At 38.0% G+C, this 24,209-nt stretch overlaps 1 protein-coding gene across 25 annotated transcripts in view; it reads left to right on the top strand.

Annotated features, from left to right (window-relative positions):
* CASK (calcium/calmodulin dependent serine protein kinase) overlaps nucleotides 1–24,209 on the top strand; it is a 413,308-nt gene that overhangs the window by 130,387 nt on the left and 258,712 nt on the right. For all 25 annotated transcript variants that reach the window (XM_005593339.5, XM_074030323.1, XM_005593338.5 and 22 more), the window contains exon 3: nucleotides 12,069–12,174. In XM_005593339.5, coding sequence (XP_005593396.1) covers nucleotides 12,069–12,174 — 106 coding nt within the window. The remainder of the gene's footprint in view (nucleotides 1–12,068; nucleotides 12,175–24,209) is intronic.

Genomic DNA, 24,209 nt, shown 5'->3' with positions numbered 1-24,209 from the left:
GAGCTTTATTTTAATCAAGACTTTATGTATCCATTTTTAGAAGTAATTCAGAGAAATAGCTAACCTATAAAGTTCATATTCAGAATTGAGTTGTTGTAGACCTAAGAAGTGGTATAGTAGAGTTATTTAGAGCATAGGTTCTGGGGCCAGACTACCTAGGTTCCAATCTCTTTGCTTTGCAGCTTGTTAGTTCTTTTTATTTTTATTTTTGAGACAATGTCTTGCTCTGTCACCTAGGCTGGAGTGCAGTGGCATGATCTCAGCTCACTGCACCCTCCACCTCCCAAGTTCAAGCAATTCTCCTGCCTCAGCCTCCCAAGTAGCTGGGATTACAGGCATGTGCCACCACACCCAGCTGATTTTTGTATTTTCAGTGGAGACGGGGTTTCACCATGTTGTCCAGGCTGGTCTCAAACTCCTGACCTCAGGTGATCCACCTGCCTCAGCCTCCCAAAGTGCTGGGATTACAGGCACGAGCCACCACGCCTGGCCGCAGCTTATTAGTTCTGTGAGTGAGTTACTTAACTGCGCTCTGTCTATTCATATATAACATGAACATCATCTGCCTCTTAGAATTATTGTGAGGTTAAGTGGGTCAACACATCTAAAATAGAGCCTGACTCATATTTAGTACTCAGTAAATGTTAGCTGATGGTTATTGTTGTTAGATATGTTAAAGGCAAATAGTCATCTCATCTTTGTATTTTATTATTGAGACCAATAATATTGTTTAAAGCCAGAGATGTTGGTGAAATGCTGGGTGCCCAACTAGCTATAATATGATCTTTAGTTCCCTCTAGTGGAAGAAAATTAGATAGGCTCTTTGCATAAACATGCTGCTTTTGGAATTGTGGTCATTTAACCTAATAAAATTACCCCTGAATAATTAACCAAAGACAATATCCACATACATAAATGGATTTAAGAAATTGTTAAAACTTACAATCTTACATATTCTTTCCAAATGAAACTTTTTTGGGGACATGTAATTTATAATATTAAGTAATACAGTATATAAACCAACCAGTGACATAAAAAGTTAGGCATATATTACTTTTGTTTAAAGCAAGTACATTCAGTAGTAGTAGTACCTTGAAGTTTTCCATTTTAACATTCGTACCCAGTTATCTGCAAGTAGATGGCATTTCTTGATCATTCTCTGAGAAGTCTTTAATCATTATGATATACCACCTGGAGTAGATTTCCTTGAAGTTTCGGCATTTTTAGCATCCTCTTCCACATAGCATATGTGGTAACAGAAAGATTGCTAGATTGGGAATCTGAGACCTGGGTTCATCTTCCACTTCTGCTGTGAACTATCTGTGTGACTTTGGGTGTGTCTTACTAGGGCCTCATTTTCCTTCAGAGTAAAATTTGAGGATAGAGAGGAGCATGTGATGATGGCTCTCTTAACTGTCACTTCTGTTTCTAACATTCTCTGATTCAGTGATACATACACTTTGACGTGAGACGGGAGATGTGTAATAGATGTTGAGTCCAAGTTGGGTAAATGGGTCCTGTATGCTTGATGTTGCCTTCTAGCAGGATTCGCAGGCATGGAAATCACCAGCAGTGGAATAATTTGGTAAATGCCAAGATCTTGAGGCATCTATGGGGGCGGTTGCTAGATTGCAGCAGGGTATGCCTCCCTTAGCTTGGGAGATTGTTAAAGAGAACTTTGAGGCAACGTCTAAGTGGGATCTTGATGAACGAGTAGGGGTTTACCAGGCAGAGAAGGAAGCAAGCACATGGAGTATCATACAGAGGGAACAGCATTTGTTAGGGGACAGAGAGCAGGGGGCTGGTGCACAAGCTGCGGGTGGTTCAGGATTGGGGTCAGGGAGGCTGAAGGAAGAAGCTAATGGAAAGGAATGTATAAATGTGTGACTTCAAAAAAAGAAAAGCAAAAGCTAAATTGTTTGACTAAGAAGCATGAGAGCTAGCTTCTATTTCCAGTTATGCTGTTAAATAGGTCTGTGAACCCTAGTTAAGTTGTTGGACTTAAAAGATTTTTTGGAAGGCTTTCAAAGCCATGCTGAGGGATTATAATGTCTTGCTGTATGGAATGGAGCTCAGTGAAGATTTTGGAATAATATAATAATACCTGTTTTAGAGTAAAACTATGGTGACACTTTAATGAGTCTAAAGAGAAGAAACTAGAGGCAAAGAAACCCATTTAAAGATCTTTGCTGTGATCCAGTCAAGAATTGGTGAGGGCTGAAACTAGGGTAACCGCAGTAAGAGAAAGATAGTTTTGACAGGTGTTGCAGAAATAGAATGGACAGGTTTTGGCAGCTGCATATAGGAAGTAGAGGAGAAGTGGTAGATGGTGTGAAGATGACTCCAAGGGCTGTCTGGAAGATTAACAATTTTGGTAATCAGTAGGCCACACACATACAGCTACGTGGGTTCTGTTTTACTTTTCTTAATTAGTGTGCTTATTATTAAACATTTTGAGTGTGTCTGGTTCTTTCCCCAAATAATCCTACGGTCAACTTGAGGTTTTTTATGAAATACATGATTTCCCAAAAAACTGTAGATGAAAAACTGCAAGGTTAAAGTAGGCATAGAATTACACTATATATAGCAGTGTGGTTTACTAATAGATGTTCACATTGCTGCCTTCTTGGCGTCAAACTTGGTTTGATTAACATTAGTTAAATGTAGGAAAGAATGATTTCTACCAAAAATGGTGAAAGGAAAAGAAAACAAAACTTATTGTGCATGTGCACCATGGCAAGCACTTTCACATACTTTATTAATCATCCAGGCCTAACTACAACCCTGTATAGGAGTTGTTATCTTACCCTTTCTATTTTACAAATGAGGAAACAGATGATCTAAGGTTATACAGCTACAAAGTGATGAAGACAGGAAAGACAGGCCTTTTGACTACAAGTCTATTGCCCTATCATAACTGCCTGCCAGCAGAACGTATTAGTGCTTAAAAGGATAGATGCCAGATCTGTGGAAGTAGGGTGACCAGTCGTCTTGGTTTGCCTGGGAATGAGGGCGGGTTCTCAGAACCCAGGGCTTTCAACCTGGATAGATCCTCAGTGCCACAACTGAGAAAGTTCCAGGCAAACCAGGACAGGTTGGTACCCTATCCAGAAAAGTCACTTATATGAAATAAACCATTATCTAGAATGACTTAAATAAGGTATTTACTGTATTTCTTTCCCATAATATTGTGTCATCAATGCTAAGTGACAAATGATTCCTAAGTGAAGAGGAGTTAAGGCCCTGCCTTCCTTCCATCTGTTTGTTTTCACTGGCTCTGAGCATCCTGCCTTGCTGCAGTTACACTCAACTGTGTGTGAATCAGATACTAGAAGCCTTTGCTTCTAAGTCAGTTTTATTTTATTTTTTATTTTTATTTATTTGTTTGTTTATTTTTAGACAGGGTCTCACTCTCTCTCCCAGGCTGGAGTGCAGTGGCATGATCTTAGCTCACTGCAACCTCCACCTCGCGGGCTCAGGTGATCCTCCCACCCCAGTCTCCTCATTAGCTGGGAATACAGGCACATGTCACCATACCCAGCTAATTTTTGTATTTTTTGTAGAAACAACGTTTCGCCATGTTGCCCACGCAGGTCCCAAATTCCCAGGCTCAAGCGATTCACCTGCCTCAGCCTCCCAAACTGCTAGTACAATTACAGGCATGAGCTACCGCGCCTGGTCTCTAACTCAGTTTTTAAGGAAACTTATGCTTTGCCCATTCCAAATTTGATGAAATGGCAGAAGAGCTATTCAGGGAAAAATCAAGCAGGGCTGTCAGTATCCGTGATTTCAAAGTATTTATCAAAACAATTAACTCATTTTTCTTGGTCCTTTTACAAATAAGTGTCACATATTGGTAGGGTTTTTTATGATAAATTTGTTTTATACTATTTTTAGGAGACTTTGCTGATAAAAGGATTCTGTAGCTGGATGGGGAAACCCATATTATTAAAAGAAAAAAAAACCTCAGATAATCATTTCGCTATGCTGTACAGAATTTTTACCTCAGTCATTCCTTTTTTACGTATTGAAACAGACCACAAATTGCTTTCTGGGAAAACTTTTGGCCCTGCTGTCAGTATTTCCTGGGCTGGCCCCATCCTGGAAGGAGATTTGGGGGAGAAGTGGGTGGTAAGGAAATCTATCCTGTCAGCATGTCCTTGTTGAGCTCCTCAGCTATCAGTTAATAAATATAGAAAGTAAATTATAGATAACACAATTATGAAAATATAAAGCACAGGTATGTGAAGAACATTTTTTTGCTTTGATATATTAGTTGAATTCCCATTTTATTTCAGTAACTTCTCTTTGCTTTTTAAATTTTATTGAAGAACATAGGCACAATAAAATGAACCCATCTAATTGTACACTTCAGTGAGTTTTGACAAATGTATGCATTCTGTCATCCCACAAAGTTCCTTCAGGCTCTAACATGTATGATTTTTAAGACTTTAATATTGAGAAGTAATTGAGTTATGAACTGATATTTCTCAATTTTCTTTTATAAAGTAAGGAATACCATGTTGAAATAGATGTCTGGTTTTTCTAATAGTAAAATGCCCTGATCTTCCCCTCTTTGGTTTACATTTGCCAAAATGAAAAGCAACACAGCAGTTGCACCTTTTAGACAAATTTAGAGCAATGTATTTCTATTTTTGTCATATACAAATTTGTTACACTTATCAGAACTGAAAACTCTTTGGGAAATATATTACCAAAACCCCATTAATTTGTAAATGCTTAATGCAGTTAAGATTGATTTCTAATTAATACACATTTGCCTATTTAAGAAAATTTTCACATTAGTCAAACATTGAATTAATGATGTGCTGCTTTCTTTCTTTATTCACCTGATTATGATATTTGGGGCCACAGGAGTTTTTTTTCTATGAGCAAGAATTCAAAGAAATTAGAAGCTGCTTGAATTTCTCTGTGTGTGTGTGAAAAAAGACAACAAAATGTATAGAGCTAGTAGTGAAACATGTGAAAAAAAAATCAAAGAAATTATGAGTTTGCAGTTGACCCAGATTTCTATGGGAGCCTGTCTAGTCCTCTACTCTTCACTAGCTGAGGTCAACTTTTCTAAAGGTCAATGAGGAAGATAGCCTCATTAAAGCCAACCTGACCTGTATTGTTGCCAAAGGCAGCTGTGATCTTTATTCTTCAACTTGGTTATTAGATAAAGGTAGAACCCAGCAGCAGAAATTGACTTTGCTACTATAATCCTTCCAAGGTTCTGCTTGGATTCCTTTCTTAAAATATCATTTGGTCATTAATTTCAGTACACTAAGGAAAAAATACGTTGAGTCAATAATGACTTTCATTTACTTATTTTGTTATTAATATTTATTGAAATGAACACATTAATACTTGTCCTAGTTCTTTCTATGATTAGATTAGAATATTCTTTATTTTGATTTTGAGTCCAGGTCAGCTCTTAGCGAATTTTGTTTAACTGTTGAATTTCTAACACAATCTAGACATTGTTTGGAAATTAACGAGAATACTTATATATTTGTTAGGAAAAGAGCAGTATCTAGTTTCTGACTATCACTAGTTACAGTGCAGCTGAAATAAGCCAGTTCTGTAACAGTCTTGATAGCCTGTCATTCAAGTCAGTGTTACCATATTAGCACTATTGTGTGATTAGATCTTAGGATGTGTAAAAACTATGCTGACCCAGGAGGCACTGTGGTGTGATGTAAAGAGCAAAGGACTTTGGTTATTAGTCCTGCTTCCTCCACTTACTAGCTGTGTGATTTATATCATTGGGCCCTGTATCTCAGTTTCTACCTCTGTAAAATGGGGAGATATATGTGCATATATATGTATGTGTATATGTATATGTATGTCATGCAGGGTTATTACAATAACAATTAAATGAGGACTTATAGAGGGACACTTTAAAGTCTCAAAGGTTGCGTTAGATTAACGATAGTGAAGAAATTCCAGATTTAGTTATTAAATGATGGATTTGGGTTATTAAAAGAAGCTATAGGATTTCCTTTTGTGAAAGTATTTATTAAAAACACATCTGTTTGAATTTAGATTCTTTTTGGAATGACTGACATTATAAATATCTGTAAGAATTACAGAAGAACTCACAATCAGGAGAGGATAAGAATTAAAGCAAGTCAACTTATCTAGAGTGGCACCATTCCAATTTGGTAGACACTAGCCACATGTAGTTATTGAGCACTTAAAATGTGACCAGACCAAATTGAGATTTGCTGTAAGTGTAAAAATACATGCTAGATCTCAAAGACATAGTACAAAAAAAGAATGTAACTTATTTTATTAATTTTAGTATGATTATATATTGAAATAATACTTTGTATACATTGAATTGGATAAAATATGTTATTAAAATGGATTTTACCTGTTTCTTTTTAATTTTTTAATGTGGCTACTGGAAAATTTAAAATTATATACATGGCTTACATTATACTTCAGTCGGTTGGTGCTGATCAAAATCTTTATTGAGCTGGGTGCAGTGACTCACACCTGTAATCCTAACACTTTGGAAGTCTAAGGCAGAAAGATTGATTGAGGCCAGGAATTCAAGATCAACCTGGGCAACATAGCAAGACTCTGTCTCTATAAACTATTTAAAAATCAGCTGGGCATGGTGGCACGTGCCTGTAGCCCAGCTGCTCAGGAGGCTGAGGTGGGAGCATCCCTTGAGCCCAGGAGTTCGAGGTTACAGTGAGCTGTGATCACGCCACTGCACTCCAGCCTGAGCAACAGAATGAGACCCTAGCTCCAAAAAAAAATCCTTACTGAATGCTCTTGAGCAAACAAAATCTTAAATTTAGATCTTTTAAGTTCAGATAAAGATAGAATGAAAAATTCTCCTAGTTCTTCAAGAAAAGTAGTAGTAAAATAGTACTTTACAGGAAAATTATTTTTGAAACAAACCACTTGAACCAGCTTCCCTAACTTTCCCTTACTTGAGGACCAGCGATAGGCAGACTCTGGTGGGATACTTGCTTTACTATTGTTGAAGAGCCCAAACATTTTAGGAAATTAATAGTAGTTCTAATGCCATATGGCAGGTTGATTTCATTTAAGTTTCTAATTTGAGTTAGAAAATTAAATATTGCTATCTGTATTACTAGTTCCCTTTTTTTTTTTTTTTTGAGACGGAGTCTGGCTCTGTCGCCCAGGCTGGAGTGCAGTGGCCGGATCTCAGCTCACTGCAAGCTCCGCCTCCCGAGTTTACGCCATTCTCCTGCCTCAGCCTCCCAAGTAGCTGGGACTACAGGCGCCCGCCACCTCACCCGGCTAGTTTTTTGTATTTTTAGTAGAGACGGGGTTTCACCGTGTTAGCCAGGATGGTCTCGATCTCCTGACCTCGTGATCCGCCCGTCTCGGCCTCCCAAAGTGCTGGGATTACAGGCTTGATCCACCGCGCCCGGCCTACTAGTTCCCCTTTTAAAGGGAAATAAATTGATAAAATAAATATAGGCACATAGTTAAATATAAGGACACTAAACACAGAAATAGATTAGTTTAAAATATTTTTAAAATTTCCTGAGAAATTACAAAAAAGAAAGTACAACTTAGCCGTAAAAAGGAATGAAATAATGCCATTCACAGCAAGCTGGGTGGAGTTGGAGACCATTCTTCTTCCTTTTTTTTTTTTTTTTTTTTTTTAAATCTGAGACAGAGTCTCGCTCTGTTGCCCTGGTTGGAATGCAGTGGCGTGATCTCGGCTCACTGCAACCTTCGCCTCCCAGGTTCAAGCAATTCTCCTGTCTCAGCCTCCTGAGTAGCTGGGACTACAGATGCACGTCACTACACCCAGCTAATTTTTGTATTTTTAGTAGAGACGGGGTTTCACCATATTGGTCAGGCTGGTCTCGAACTCCTAACCTCAGGTGATCCACCTGCCTCGGCCTCCCAAAGTGCTGGGATTACAGGTGTGAACCACTGCACCCAGCTGGAGACCATTATTCTAAGTGAAGTAACTCAGGAATGGAAAACCAAACATTGTATATTCTCACTCGTATGTGAGAACTGAGCTACGGGGATGCAGAGGCATAAGAATGACACGATGGACTTTGGGGGAAGGGCGGGAGGGGAGGTGAGGGATAAAGGCTACACATTGGGTACAGTATACACTGCTTGGGTGACAGGTGCACCAGAATCTCAGAAATCACCACTAAAGAACTTTTCCATGCAACTAAACACCACCTGTTCCACAAAAACTATTGAAATAAAAAAATCTACTCATTAAAAAAAAAAAGAAAGTACAAAGGAAAGTAAAGAGAGGTACCAGTTACTAGTCTGTAAACAAAACAATACTCCAAAATAGAGATGGTAACCCTGGGTCATGTCATTCACAGGTACATTCTGTGCTAACACCTGTAAGCAGTCAGATAATCACAACTTTAAATCATATTTTTATCACCTGCTTTCAAATTCCTTCCTACTTTGCCTCTAGAGTTGATTTGTAGGCAAATAGTGTTTTTAGTTTGCTATATCAGCGTAGACTTAATAGCACTTAATACATACATCTTTAACTCACATTCATATTTAGAAACAAACATTTTGAGTTTGATATTCGTGGAATCTACAGCTGGAAAGGATATATAATGTATTTGTGTTTTTAATTGTGCTTTCTATTTGAGCTATTTAATTTATGCTTGAATTCAGGAAAACATGATCACAATTTTTCTAGATCATTGCCCTTATCATTTGAAATATATTTTTATGTTGTTAGTTTCATACTGTCCAATCAGTGTTCTGATTTTAGTTCTGAAATGTCAGATCCAGTGACATTTAAATTGCTTTGAAGGCTGGTCCCCCAGCAATTCTGCCTTTATTTTGAGAGTGGGTAGGTGATAAGAGACTAGACCAAGGACTTTTGGTTTACCAAATCAAAATGTGTGGCTCAAATGGAGGGGTCTAAAGAGCATCCATTTCTGCTTACAAACTTTCAATATAACCAATGTATCACATAGCAAATGGTGAATGTGGAGATAAAAATATAATTTAGACTGGGCACGGTGGCTGACACCTGTAATCCCAGCACTTTGAGAGGCCGAGACGGTTGGATCACTTGGGGTCAGGACTTCAAGACCAGCCTGGCCAACACTGTAAAACCCCATCTCCAGGTGCTAACGTTGAATGAACTGATGGATAGGAACCACCAGTCCAAGAATCTGTTTAAAGTTCAGACTTATAATAGTGGCAAATAAAAAATCCTCATTTGTGATGGTTTGATTCTGAAAGAAAAAAAAAAAGTCTCTACTAAAATGCAAAACATTAGCCAGGCATGGTGATGCACACCTGTAATCCCAGCTACTCAGGAGGCTGAGGCAGGAGAATCTCTTGAACCTGGGAGGTGGAGGCTACAGTGAGCCATGATCACACCACTGCACTCCAGCCTGGGCGATGGAGCGAGACTCTGTCTCAAAAAAGGAAAAATACAATTTAGTTACATGAAAGAGGCAAAATAGAAAATAAACTGGAAAGAAGAGAAAAGATCCATTTTAATTGTGGCAAACGCCAATCTGTTTATTTCATGACTCCAGTGTCATAGGATAGAGTTAAAATCAGGCTTTTGATTAGAATAGAGAGGAATGGAAAAAGAAAAACTTAAGTTGAAAACAGAAGATATGAAAGGGTGAGTTCTAATAAAAATGGGAAACTAGAGATAAACATAAAAATGAGTATTAAAAATTTTAAGCTTTTCCTAGAAATAGAAGGCAGAACACTCTTGGAGAGGAAAAATCTGTGCAGGCATGTGATTGATGTTGTCTGGCTCAGCCTGGCCCTCCAGCACACTTGTTAAAAGCTTTCCTCATGGTTATGACTTCCCAGCACAAACCCCACAGCTGCTTCACATCCTCCCCGCCTGTGGGGCCTTCCTAACTACTTTTGGAGATGGAGGCATCTTTCCTGTGCCTCTGATCTCTTCCTTTGCAGTAAACACTGAGCCCCCAGCCCTGCTGTGCTTGGCTCCACACATCCAGCTTCTCATTAGAATCTTAACACTGCCCTTTCAAACTGATTTGGTAGACTCTGCAGGTACTACATCACCTGTCACTGCCCCATTTCATTGACTCTAAGGGAGTCATTTGTAGAAGTTAGCAGTCAGCCTGCAGATGGTAGGACAAAGGCAGGACCAGCACCATATTTTCTGACTCCAGATCCTATAGGCTTTTCATCACTACCACTTACAAACACAGAGTGCTTCCTTTAAAAAAACAAACAAGTAAAACCTTCTCTTGACCCCACTATTTCTTTGCTACTGCCAGATTCTTCTAATATGATCGTGCTCAAACCCAGCATGGCATAATGGAAGGACTGCTGACTTTGGAATTGGGCAGGCCAGGGTTCATAAACCTACCCTTACGATAGCTGTGTGATCTTGAACACATTTCTAAGTCTCAGTTTCTCCATCCATAAAATACCTACCTCACAGGGTAGTTGGGACATCAAGTGACAGTGACTGTATTAAGTACTTAGCCCAATGAGAGGTGTGATCATTTTAATTGATTATTGCATAATTGTCTCCCGCATACTGACTTCAACCCTGACTCCTCCCCAAAAGTTGATCTTGCCCAGAATTCTCGTGACCTTTTCTGGCTGAATCTTATGGTCTTTTCTCAGCTTTCAGCCTTCTCCAGCTACTTACAGCTTAATTTCCTCTATTCTCTTGATTTTCTTAATATTATTGATTCTTCCTTTCCTTGTGGCTTCTCTTTTGTCAAATTTTCTGACTTCTTTTTCTCATTCTACCCTTATGTAAGTCAGTCTTCTAAGGTTCCATCTACGATCATTGCTCTGTGGACAAGACTAAGTTGAATTAATAAATCAGAAAGGAGATAATGTTATCTATTTTGCTTTGTGCAGTACATCCTTAGCCTTGGTTCTTCCTTACCTATCTCCCTTCTACTTTCTAATATAAAAATGTCACATTGGATTTTAGTCATCAGCAAATAGGTAAAGCCCCAGCGCTATTAGCACTGGATGGCTTTCATTATTCTATTTCATGTAGACATGGCAAGTGATTTCCATGCCCAAACTGTTTTATATGATGATGATGATGATGATGATATTAACAACTTTGTTTTCCAAATAGTATTATAGAGCTTACACAGTAGTCTTACATACATTATTTGGATTTGTTCTTCAAAGTAACATTGTGAGGTAGGTAAAGTTTGGAATTATCCAACACTTTTTTTTTTTTGAGACAGAGTTTCACTCTTGCTGCCCAGGCTGGAGTGCAGTGACACGATCTTGGCTCACTGCAACGTCTGCCTCCCAGGTTCAAGTGATTCTCCTGCCTCAGCCTCCCAAGTAGCAGGGATTACAGGCACCTGCCACCATGCCTGGCTAATATTTTGCATTTTTAGTAGAGATGGGATTTTGCCATGTTGGCCAGGCTGGTCTCAAACTCCTGACCTGAAGTGATCTATCTGTCTCGGCCTCCCAAAGTGCTGGGATTACAGGTGCGAGCCACCACACCTGACCCCAGCACATTTTATAAATGATATTTTAAAAATTCTGACTTTGACTCTAGGAGTAGTGCCTTTTCTGTTTAAACCATACTATTTTTGTTCCCTATTCCATATAACTTCCCTGATAGGTCTATAAATGCTAGATTTTAGGCTAAAGAATAGACAACATATTTTTATTTAGGGAAAACTAAGAAAAAGAGGTAAAAATCAAAACAGTAAATTGAGTTATTAGTTTATTAGCAGATCAAGGAAGAGTTACAAATTTGGAGGCTGAGATTTGATTAAAAGAGTTGGGGAAAGTATTTATTTGTGTATTTATTTTGCTTTGGGGGAAAGTATTTATATTAAGAAATGTATACTTTTTTATTAAGAGCTCACTCTATACTGCATATAAATTTAAGCTTGCAAAAAAATATGAAAAGCTATATTGTCAAAGACTTTAAAGGGTAAAAAGTTAAGCTAAGTTTAAATGGGGGATTTCATCTCTCTAGTTAGAGAAGTATCCATGTTACCATAGATCACATCCATTCATTCATCATTCACTCTAATTGTCTTTTGTTCCTACCTAATGAAGTATGCTGTATGTTTATTTTACAGATCTAAAGCGGGAAGCCAGTATCTGTCATATGCTGAAACATCCACACATTGTAGAGTTATTGGAGACATATAGCTCAGATGGAATGCTTTACATGGTTTTCGAATTGTGAGTGTGTATTTTAATTCTTAAAGGGTAAAACTTTAAGCAATGTTGGTGTTGGATAATGCTAACACTTTTCTCTTGAAGTTTAACAGTAGTTGTGAACTTCTCTGTTCAGAAAGACCTAAAGTCACAAGACAAAAGGATTATGTCATCATAAGGTTTACAGTGGCAAAGGAAGCAAAAGCTGGGCATATTCAGTTACTCTCATGCTTTCAGCATGCTTCAGAGAAGAGACTCCAAAAGGAAATCGAGTTCAGAGGGATAGGACCGCAAAATATAAACTTCTGACCAGTAGAAGTCTTAGTGAAGAAGAGTAGGATGAAAGTGGAGGCATCCATGTAGCAAGACTCTTGGCAACTAAAAACAAGTAATGACAGACTTAGTTTCCTCTTTTGATATAATCACCGTATGGCATATAAGGGCAATTTTATAGATCACAGTGTATCTTGATTTCAGTAAGTCACTTGATATGTTTGTCACAGACTTTTTGTTGGTAAGATAGAGAATTGTGAGCTAAGGATAGTACAAGTGGATCATCCAGCTCTGGTCGGATGATTGTGTCCAAGGAGATTGTATAACGCTTTATAGGACAGCATCCTGCAGGGTTTTATCTTTGATCCCACTCTGTTCAAAATTGTAATCAGGCCGGGAGTGGTGACATGCCTGTAATCTCAGTGCTTTGAGAGTCTGAAGCAGGGAGGATTGCTTGAGGCCAGGAGTTCGAGACCAGCCTGGGAAACATACCAAAATCTCTCTATTTTTTTCTTTAAAAAAAAAAAAAAGTTGTGATCAGTGACTTTGATTAGGAAAAAAAAAAAAAACGGAAGATACTAAATATTCAAAAGATACCAAGGTCAGAGGGTATATTCATTACCTATTGCTTCATAACAAATGCCCCAAAACATAATGGCTTAAAACAACATACATTTATTATCTCAGTCTCTGTGCATCAGGAATGTGTGTTCCAACTTAGCAGGGTCCTCTGGCTCTGGGTCTCTCACAAGGTGATAATAAAGCTGTTGGCCAGAGCTGAAGTCATTTTGACACTCCACTACAATGTGGATCTGCTTCCAAGCTCACTCACATGATTATTGGCAGTCTTGCCTTCCTCACAGGCTACTGGACTGAGGGCCACAATTCCGTAAGAGCTGTTGGCCCAAGCCTCCCTTGGTTCCTTATCCGTTGGGCCTCTCTATAGAGCAGCTTACAGCACGGCAGCTGGCTTCATCAGAGCAAGCAAGAGGATAAGTGAGAGTATGAGCAAGACAGAAGTCACAGTCTCGTAACCTAATCTCCAGAATTACACACCATCACTTCTGCAGTTAGAAATGAGTCACTAAATCCAGCCCATACACAAGGGGGATGGGATTATACCAGGGCCTGAATATCAGGAGGCGAGGATCACTGGGAGGCATTTCACAAGTTGCTCCCTACAAAGGACTAGCTAACGCATTGACGGTCTACATCAAAATTCAAAAATATTTTTACAAGTTTGTAGCAAAGGAGCTGAAACAAAGAAGGTGAAATTTAAGACCAGTTAATGTTAACTCCTTCATTCAAACATGAATAAGTGCAAGATCAGTGTGAATTTAGTTGTGATTATGTGAAAAAAGATGTAAACATTTTAGTTGTTTGCAACAGCTTAAAAAGCCCTGAATGGAAGGTTAGGCTACATTAATTAGGAATATATAGTATTCAGAACAAAGCCATACTCCCCCGATTCACCCTGGACCATTCATAGTAAGCAGGACACTGGAATGTCTGCAGAATAGGATAACCAGAATGGAAAGGAGCCTGGAAATTGTGTCATAGAGACACAGCCTTCAAAATCTTTTCTGGCAAACCTGCTAAAAGAATTTTGAGGCCAGGCGTGATAGCTCATGCCTATAATCCCAGCACCTTGGGAGGGCAAGGCAGGTGGATTGCTTGAGCTCAGGAGTTCAAGACCAGCCTGGGCAACATGGCCAAACCCTGTCTCTACAAAAAATACAAAAACTAGGTGGGTGTGGTGGCACACACCTGTAGTCCCGGTTACTTGGGAGACTGAGGTTGGAGAATCACCTGAGCCTGGGAAGTCAAGGCTTTAGTGAGCCATGATTGCACCACTGTACTCTAGTCTGGGCAACAGAACAAGACCCTGCCTCAAAACAACAACAACAACAACAACAAAAAAGAATTTTGAAAAACGTATGTACCCCTTCACGTATTTTTTAGGTTGATATATAAAAACTTTCGTTGTGAGAATATAATTCTCAATATCTTGAATATTCTTTTAAATATGTTTTGTTTGTTTTTTTTTTAAACAGAGTCTCACTCTGTCACCCAGGCTGGAGTGCAGTGGCGCAATCTAAGCTCACTGCAACCTCCACCTCCTGGGTTCAAGTGATTCTCCTGCCTCAGCCTCCTGAATAGCTGGGACTACAGGCATGCGCCACCATGCCCAGCTAATTTTTGTATTGTTTAGTAGAGATGGGGTTTCACCAAGTTGGCCAGGGTGGTCTCAAACTCCTGACCTCGTGATCTGCCATACTTGGCCTCCCAAAGTGCTGGGATTACAGGCGGGAGCCACTGCACCCAGCCTTAAATATATTTTCTACACAACTGTAGAATTGCCTGTTTATCTCATTCACTGTATGGAAAATGTCTGCTATGTGACCTACATGACAGTGCTAGTCCTTATTGTCAAATCAGTCAGCCAAATCAGACTCATTTTCTGTCAGGGAAAAAAAAATCTGACTTCATTTTTCAAATAAAATTAAAGTGTTAAATGAACATCCCTGTGACACTCATCTTAGTATTGATTATGAATTCTAAAACAGCTCACCATGAATATATTGTCTGGTTCGAGTAAGGTGGCACCTCCCTTTTTTTCTCAAACTCTCTTTGTTTTGCTTTCAAGGGTCTCTCCCTCCCTCAGGGGCTGTGCATTTCCCAGCCATCTCTTTGAAGTTAGGCTTTTTGGGATGGAGGAGTAGTTTGCCTTTTGGATGGGTAACTGGAGATGTGGAGATGGGTGATTGTAGATGTGGAGGTGTAAAAGAAAAACAAGCAGACCACAGACTTGTTTACAGACAGACGAAATTATGAAAAATGAAGATATGGAAATTGATTGCCTTAAAAATATCCTACTTCATGTGGCTCCTGGAAGGACTTTGGGTATTCCCAGAGATACCCAAATCCCAGGTTGAAGACCACTGGCGTGGAAGAGCTTTTGAAAAGACTGGGAGGCTTTAGTTATCCACGAATGTATTCGTTTTATTATTCTGCTAGAAGAGTCCCCAAAGCAGAAGCCCATAGATAGAACATAATCAATGTCCACAGTTATTTGAAAGATTGTCATATATAAAACCATATGCTTATTCAAGTGTAGCATCAGAGGCAGTAACTAGAATCAACAAGTGGCGGACGTCACCTCTAACTAAAGAAGACCTTTTTGATGATTAGACTTACTCCATGAATGAAGCAGGCTGTCTCACAGACTATGCAGTTTCTCACTAGAAGCACTCAAGTTGAAGCTGGATCCTTCCAAGGGGACTGAAGATAAGGTTTTAATTTTGGACTAGAGCTGGCTTCTAACATCCCTTCTAATTTTAAGATATAATTCTTTTTTTTTTTTTTTTTTTTGAGACAGAGTCTTGCTCTGTTGTCCAGGCTAGCGTGCAGTGGCACAATCTTGGCTCACTGCAACCTCCGTCTCCCAGCTTCACGCGATTCTCCTCCCTCAGGCACACATCACCATGCCTGGCTAATTTTTGTATTTTTAGTAGAGACAGGGTTTCACCATGTTGGCCAGACTGGTCTCGAACTCCTGACCTTAGGTGATCTGCTTGCCTCGGCCTCCCAAAGTGCTGGGATTACAGGTGTGAGCCACTGTGCCTGGCCAAGATATTATAATTCTTTTAAAATTACTTTTCTGGTTTAATTTTATTCTTTATTCAAGAAATCTATTTCTGTCTATATGTATATTTTCTGAGAAAACTAAAAGCAAGTTGGGTTTGTTTTTTGTTGTTGTTTTTGTTTTTAACCGTCTCACTCTGTCGCCCAGGCTGGAGTGCAGTGGCGCCATCTCGGCTCACTTCAGCCTCCACCTCCCAAGTTCAAGCGATTCTTTGCCTCAGCTTCCCATGTAGCTGGGTCTACAGGCGCATGCCACCACGCCTGGCTAATTTTTGTATTTTTTGAAGAGACAGGGTTTCATCATGTTGTCCAGGCTGGTCTCACACCCCTGGCCTCAGGTGATCCACCCTCCTCAGCCTCCCAAAGTTCTGGGATTACAGGTGTGAGCCACCACGCCCAGCCTCCTAAAAAGCAAGTTTTATATACTATATAAAGTAATGATCACAGAAAGCAAATTTTAAAAATTCACCTAAATTTCACCATGTATGCTAATTGTATCAAAGGGGACTTAGTGACAATGTAGTAGAAAAAGGATCTTTGGTTTCATAAAACCTGGGTTAGCATCCCAGCTCTGTCAGTTTTACTAATTATGTGAGGTTGGCCAAGTCTTGTAAGTTCCCTGAGCCTCAGTTTGCCTGCCTTCAGAATCTTCCTAAGATTATGAGAACTAGATGAGAAACTGTATGTGACTTCCCTTTGTAAATGGTGAAGTGCTTTATAACTGTAAAGTATTATTTCCAGTGGCTTTAACAGGATAGTTTTAGTCCCTCATTGTTGAAGTAGTCTGTATGGGATTTTATGTGACTAATTTTGTATGACTTAGTTGTGATGGAAATAATTAATGGTTGGCTGTATATCGAGATGAGACCTGCTTAAATTGAATATTTTCCAGTGACCTGATCCCGGTGTTAACCCAAATCACTAGAACATGGCCTTATGTTTTCTTTTCTTTTCTTTTCTTTTTTTTATTTTTTAACAGTGTAATTGTGGAAAATTTCAAATGAAAAGAGAGAATAGTATAAGAAACCCCAGCATACTGGTCACCAAGCTTCAATAGTTATCAAAACGTTTTTCCTTTCCTATTCTGTTCTTCCTGATGTCTTTTTCTCCCCTGGAGATTTCTAAAGCACTATCATTTCACCTATAAATACTCTCGTTTGTATTTCTAACAGATAATGATTTTTTAAATGACCATATTATTACTATACCTAACAAAATCAACAATAATTCCATAATATCACGTCATGATCAGTTGATACTCAATTTTCCCTGATTGAACATGAATTTTAACTGACAGATTTCTAAATTTAGAATTGTTTTATTAGCTCTAGGGACCTGGACGTAGATTATAAATTCAGTTAAAATAACTTAGTTATTTCTCAAAAGGCCCAGAAACAAAATAGAAATAGAAAATTGTTCTTTTGTATCATTGTTTTGTAAATTCACCTCAACAATTGACCTTACCTAGTTTTTTGCATCCTCCTTATCTCCTGGGTTTCAAACAAACCAAAAATATCAATTACTGTAAGATTTAAAGTCATGTGGATCAAAAAGCAAAGCCAATGCACTTGTGTATAGTTCCACCTACTGGCTAGGTGAGAGATTGCTTCTATAGCTTCAGTGTAGACTAAGCTACTCCAATTACTTCCATGTTTCTGGCAATAGATGTAATTGCCCCTGGTATTTAGGGGCTCATTGCTCAGGTTATGGGTTATCTGGATCCTTTTTACAGTTTTTGTAACATGACACCCATACAGTGTAGACAATGAAAGTCAAAAAATAAAATAAAATTAGGTCAGTTAGTTTTGTTGTTTGTTGGCTACTTAGAAACAGCATTTATCATTTTGGTGGAGAAAAGGCTAGACAAAACAATATATTTGGATTATCAGTGAGTTTCTTAATGTGGTGTCCATATCTGTCTTTGCCACAGACTACGTATAACCAACACTCCTTTTTTTCTTCCTAAACTGAAGTCACGAAATTATATGGCCCAAGAATGTTGTTTATCATGTTAGAAAATGTCTAGTTGATGGCTGGGCTCAGTAGCTTACGCCTATAATCCCAGCAGTTTGAGAGGCCGAGGCAGGAGGATCTCTTGAGCTCAGGGATTTGAGACCAGCCTGGGCAATATAGTGAGACCTCGTCTTTACAAAAAAATTTTAAAAATTAGCCAAGCATGGTGGCACACACCTGTAGTCCCAGCTACTTGGGAGGCTGAGGTGGGAGAATTACTTGAGCCAGGGAGGCAGAAGCTGCAGTGAACCAAAATCATGCCAGTGTATTCCAGTGTGGGCAATAAAGTGAGACCCTGTCTCAAAAATAATAAGCCAGACTTGGTGGCTTGCACCTGTAATTCCAGCACTTTGGGAGGCTGAGGCGGGCAGATCACTTGAGGTCAGGAGCTTAAGACCAGCCACCCCGTCTCTACTAAAAATACAAAAATTAGCCAGGTGTGGTGGCACACACCTGTAATCCCAGCTACTTGGAAGACTGAGGCAGGAGAATCGCTTGAACCCAGAAGACAGAGGTTGCAGTGAGCCAACATAATGCCACTGCACTCCAGCCTGGGTGACAGAGCAAGACTCTGTCTCTAAAAATAATAATAATAATAATAATAATAATAATAATAATAATAATAGTTCATATCTACTTAATCACAAATGGTTTATAAGTTTAAAGCATGCTTAAGTACAGAGACTCACAAAACCAGAATTTTAGATATGGAAAAGATTAGATTAGTAAATTTCAAATTTTAGGTTAGAAAATCCGGTATAAAACTTGTTAAACAAACAGGTACCCAGGTCCCACCCCTAGACATTCACTTTTGCAGATATGAGTTCTGATGGGGCAGGTCAAGAGATGATTGACCTTTAAAATAGGGGAATACAAGGTAAAGGCTATATCGTCATTGTCCCAACATACACAGTAGTTTTGTAGGCATTTGCATATGTTTGCACATCCATTACTTCGGGATTACACTTAAATTTGAACCTGTCTGTAGCAATTTGCTGAAATGTATTTTAAATACAGATTCAGTTTTGAAGACAGGCTGAGTTGGGTTATCCCCACAAATTAAATATTTATTTCTAAGAAACACATTTGGGCTTGTCTTTAGTAGTGTCTAGTACTTGAGTTAAGCTGTAAATCCTAAATTGGCTGGCCAAGGAATTTTAATTACCTTATTACAGAGTGATTACATATACCACAGGGAGACTTTTACAGTAATTAAATATGGATTTAAAACACATCTGACATGAAAACAATAGTTTGTATCTTTTAAAATAATATTAGCAGTTTGTTTTTGTAGCTCACAAAGGCGATAAACTGAAAGCTCTTTTTACATTTAATTTAATTTTATTTTGTTTTATTTTTGGTCTGGTATTTATGCCTAGGGAAAGGAGCGTTTGTGAAGTTTATTTATACTGATAGAGTGGAACTGATTACTACTTACCAGCAAACTTGCTGCTTAAGGGAAAATATGTTTGTCTCATACCAAGCAATAAATATCTGTACTGTAACATTTTAATCTATTTGAAGATTTGTACATATTTTCATAGCTAGTCTTATATAATAATCTATTTTGATTTTTCTTTTTATGTGTAATGATATAAATTGCTATTTGTTCTTTCAGCAAAGTAAACATTTCTTTTGACTCACAGTATCAAAATGTTTAGTTGATTTTAGTTTTACAAACTATGTGTCAGGGATCCCCAAGACTACTCCCAGGCTTGATGATTCACTAAGAAAACTCAGAGGACTCAGCATATAGTCCTATTCACAGCTATGGTTTGTTATAGCTAAAGGATATAAAGAGAAATCAGCAAAAGGAAAAGATACATTAGTTGAAGTCCAGGGGAAACCAGGCACAAGCTTTCAAGGGTCCTCTCCCAGCAATGAGTTGTGACAACACGTGTGAAATGGTGCCAACTAGGGAAGCTTATTAGAGACTCAGTGCCCTGGGTTTTTATTGGGGGCTGGTCACATAGGCATCTTCCACTTGGCACTTAACCAAATTCCAGACTCCCAGAAAGAAAGCAGGTGTTCAGCATAAATCATATTGTTAGCACAAACAATTTAGACACAGTGAGTCACTCTTTTCAGTTAGGAATGTAGAGGACCCTCCTGAAATCCAAGTTCCCAGATACGCCTCTCAAGGGCCAACCTTAGTAGACCTTTCAAGCCTTTCACGAGATAGTAGTTTAGGCCTGCTATGTTAACTCTTCTGCACAAACTAAAATAGAGATAAATAGAAGAAGCGTTTTAAAAGAGTTGATATAAACTCCTGGATCTGCAAACAAAATATAATTGCCTGTAAAGATAATGACAGGGTTTGGCATTTTGGGTTTTTTTTTTTTTTTTTTTTTTTTTAACTGTAAATACAGTATCATTTTTACATCTGTTAAAAAATTTTAGGTGGTCAGATATTTGTATAAAACAAATCCTGGATTGGGATGTTACAGTGTAGAACAGATTTTAAGCTTTGAATGTTATATTAGAAGATAGACTGTATTCAGATGCTACTGTCTTAGAAATACATTTGAAATTGTCACTCTGATAACTTTTCGTCTATGAAAACTAATCTTCCAGCCACTAAAATAATTTTGAATAAATTTGGGTACATATAAAATATGAAGAAAATTCAGTTAATTTTCTGTTATTTAGAAGAAGTATAGTTTGTTCATTTAAAAATAAAAATATTGGCTGGGCATGGTGGCTCACGCCTGTCATCCCAGCACTTTGGGAGGCCAGGGTGGGCGGATCACTTGAGGTCAGAAGTTCGAGACCAGCCTGGTCAACATGGTGAAACCCCATCTGTACTAAAAATATAAAAATTAGCGGGCACCTGTAATCCCAGCTACTCGGGAGGCTGAGGCAGGAGAATCACTTGAACCTGGGAGGCGGAGGTTGCAGTGAGCCGAGATCACACCCCTGCACTCCAGCCTGGTTGATAGAATGAGACTCAGTCTCAAAAAAAAAAAAAAAAAAATTCTTAGTGTACAACCTTTGCCATATACATAACTTGTAAAAATTTAGAAATTACAGAAAATTTTGACAAAAAGTAAATAATGTCATAATTTTGTTATAAAAATTGTGACAAAAATAAATGTCATTCACAAACATTTTGGACCATTTCCTTTTATTGGAAGCATTTTGCTATACCATTAAATATTTTTTGGATACAGTATTTTAATGACTTCATTAAGACATCTAAATGTGTGTATGTGCCATGTTTAATTTAATAATTTCCCTATAGTTGAACATTAACATTGTTTTTCCCTATTAGAAATAATGTTATAATTAATATCTTGTACATAATTACTTGTTCATGCCCCTTGATTGCTTTGTTTCCTCAGAATACATTTCTGAAAGTAGAATAACTGGGTAAAAGAGTATATGAATATATACAAATACATACATCATACTTAGATTTAACCTTTTTCTCAATACAATGCATCACATTTTGAAAAATACATTCACATAAATATACAACTTAAAGAATTATTGTAGAAGTGAACAACCATGTAACTACAACCCAAGTCAAGAGATTTTAAAACTGCCAGTACCTCAACAGCCCCTGAATTCCCCTTTCTCATCATAATCCCCTTCTTCTCTCAGAAATAACTAATCTGTACTTCACTTCTGTGCTTTTATGTCCCTAGCATCAAAATAGGAATTCTCAAATAATAAAGTTCAGTGTTGTCTGCTAAAATCTTTTTTTTTTTTTGAGACGGTATCTTGCTATGTCATCTAGGCTGGAGTGCAATGCTATATCAGCTCACTGCAACCTCTACCCCCTGGGTTCAAGCAATTCTCGTGCCTCAGCCTCCCGACTAGCTGGGACTACAGGCACGCACCACCACGCCCGGCTGATTTTTGTATTTTTAGTAGAGACAGGGTTTCACCATGTTGGCTAGGCTGGTCTCAAACTCCTGACCTCAAGTGATCCACCTGCCTCGGCCTCCCAAAGTGCTGGGATTACAGGCATGAGCCACCACACCCAGCCTAAAATCTTTATTTGAATGGAATCCTACAGTATATACTCTATTTTTGGTCTCTGAGATTCATCTGGTTGCTTTGTGCAGCTGTTCCTTTATTTTATTGCTATGTAGTATTGCAGTGAACAAACTTGCACTATTTATTCATTTTAATGTTAATGAGTATTTGGGTGATTCCCAGATTTGACTGTTTTGTAGAGCAGATCCTTCCACGTTGTTCTTCTTCAGCCATGTTTTAAGGGATGTACTTGTCTGCATTTCTCATATACATTTTAGAATGAGGTTGTCAATTTCCACCAAAACAAAAAAACTATTGAGATTTTTGTCTTGAATTACTGTATCAAATCTTGATAGCAATTTGAGAATAATTGACATGTTTACAGTGTTGAATCATCCAATTCATGAGCATAGTGTCTGTCTTCCCATTTATTTAGCTCTTTGAGTTATCACAATAAAGTTTTATATTTTCCTCTGTAGAGGTTGTGTACATGTGTATTAGATTTATGTGTTGTCAGATTTATTCTTAGATATTTTGTTTTTAGGGTAAGTCGGTTTCTCTAACTCTCCCTTCTCTTTCCCTTTCCTTGTACTAACTTTGTATTTGTGTTCCTTTCTATTCATCAGGCTTAATTAATTCCAACAATTAATCTGTAGAATCATTTGGATTTTCTCCATACATAATCATATCATCTGTGTATAAAGAGGATTTTGTTTGCCCTTTACAATTTTTTTACCTCTTTTCTTGCCTTTATTACAATGGATAAAACATTCAGGGCAATGGTGATGGCAGTTATCTTTGCTTATGTCTGATCTTAGAGTTTACTAAGCATGAATGGATCATGAATTTTATCAAATGCTTTTTTTCTGCATATGCAGTCATGCATCCTATAATGATATTTCAGTCAACAACAGACCGCATATACATGGGTGCTCTGTAAGAGTATAATGGAGCCGAAAAATTCCTATCGACTAGTGATATCATAGCTGTCATAACATTATAGCTCAGCACATCACTCACATATTTGTGGTGATGCTGCTGTGAACAAACCTGTGCTAGCAGTCATATAAATGTATAACACATACAATTATATACAGCACACAATACTTGATAATGATAATAAACAACTATGTTATTAGTTTATGTATTTACTATACTTTTATTGTTAGTTTAGAGTATGCTGCTACTTTTTTTTTTTTTTTTAAGTTAACTGTAAAACATCCTCAGGCAGGTCCTTCAGGAGGCATTCCAAAAGAAGGCATTGTCATTATAAGAGATGATAGCTTCATATGTGTTATTGTCCCTGAAGACCTTCCAGTGGGACAAGATGTGGAAGTGCAAGACAGTGATATTGATGATCTTGACCCTGTGTAGGCCTAGGCTAATGTGTGTGCTTTTGTTTTTTAACAAAAAAGTATAAAAAATAAAATAAAAAATTTCAAAAATAGAAAAAGCTTATAGAATAAGGATATAAAGAAAGAAAATACTTTTGTACAGCTGTACAATGTGTTTTAAGCTAAGTGTTATTACAAGAGTCAAAAAGGTTTTAAAATTTTTAAAGTTTATTATATAAAAAATTTATAGTAAGCTAAGATTTATTATTGAAGAAAGAAAAATACTTTTATATAAATTTAGTGTAGCCTAAGTGTACAGTGTATAGAAAGTCTACAATAGTGGAAAGTAATGTCCTGGGTCTTCTCATTCATTCACCACTTACTGACTCACACAGCGCAACTTCCCGTGAATGCAAAATCCATTCATGGTAAGTGCCGTATACCAGTGTACCATTTTTTATATTTTATGCTATATTTTGATTGTACCCTTTCTATGTTTAGATACCCAAATATGTATTACAGTTGCCTACAGCATTCAGTACAGTCACATGCTATGTAGGTTTGTAGCCTAGGAACCATAGGCTACACCATGTAGCCTAGGTGTGTAGTAGGATATCCTGTCCAGGTTTGTGTAAGTACACTCTATGATGGTTGTACAGGAACAAAATCCCCTAACTATGCATTTACCAGACTATATCCCCATCGTTAGCAACACATGACTATACTGAAATAATTGTATAATACCGTCCTTCAATCTATTGCTGTAATGAGTTGCATTGATTCTTGGGTTAACCAAACCTGGTCATGATTTAT

This window comes from Macaca fascicularis, chromosome X (genome assembly GCF_037993035.2).
Source record: "Macaca fascicularis isolate 582-1 chromosome X, T2T-MFA8v1.1".
Taxonomy (NCBI): domain Eukaryota; kingdom Metazoa; phylum Chordata; class Mammalia; order Primates; family Cercopithecidae; genus Macaca; species Macaca fascicularis.
Note: the sequence above shows the minus strand (reverse complement) of the source record. Positions and strands in the feature narration are given on the sequence as shown.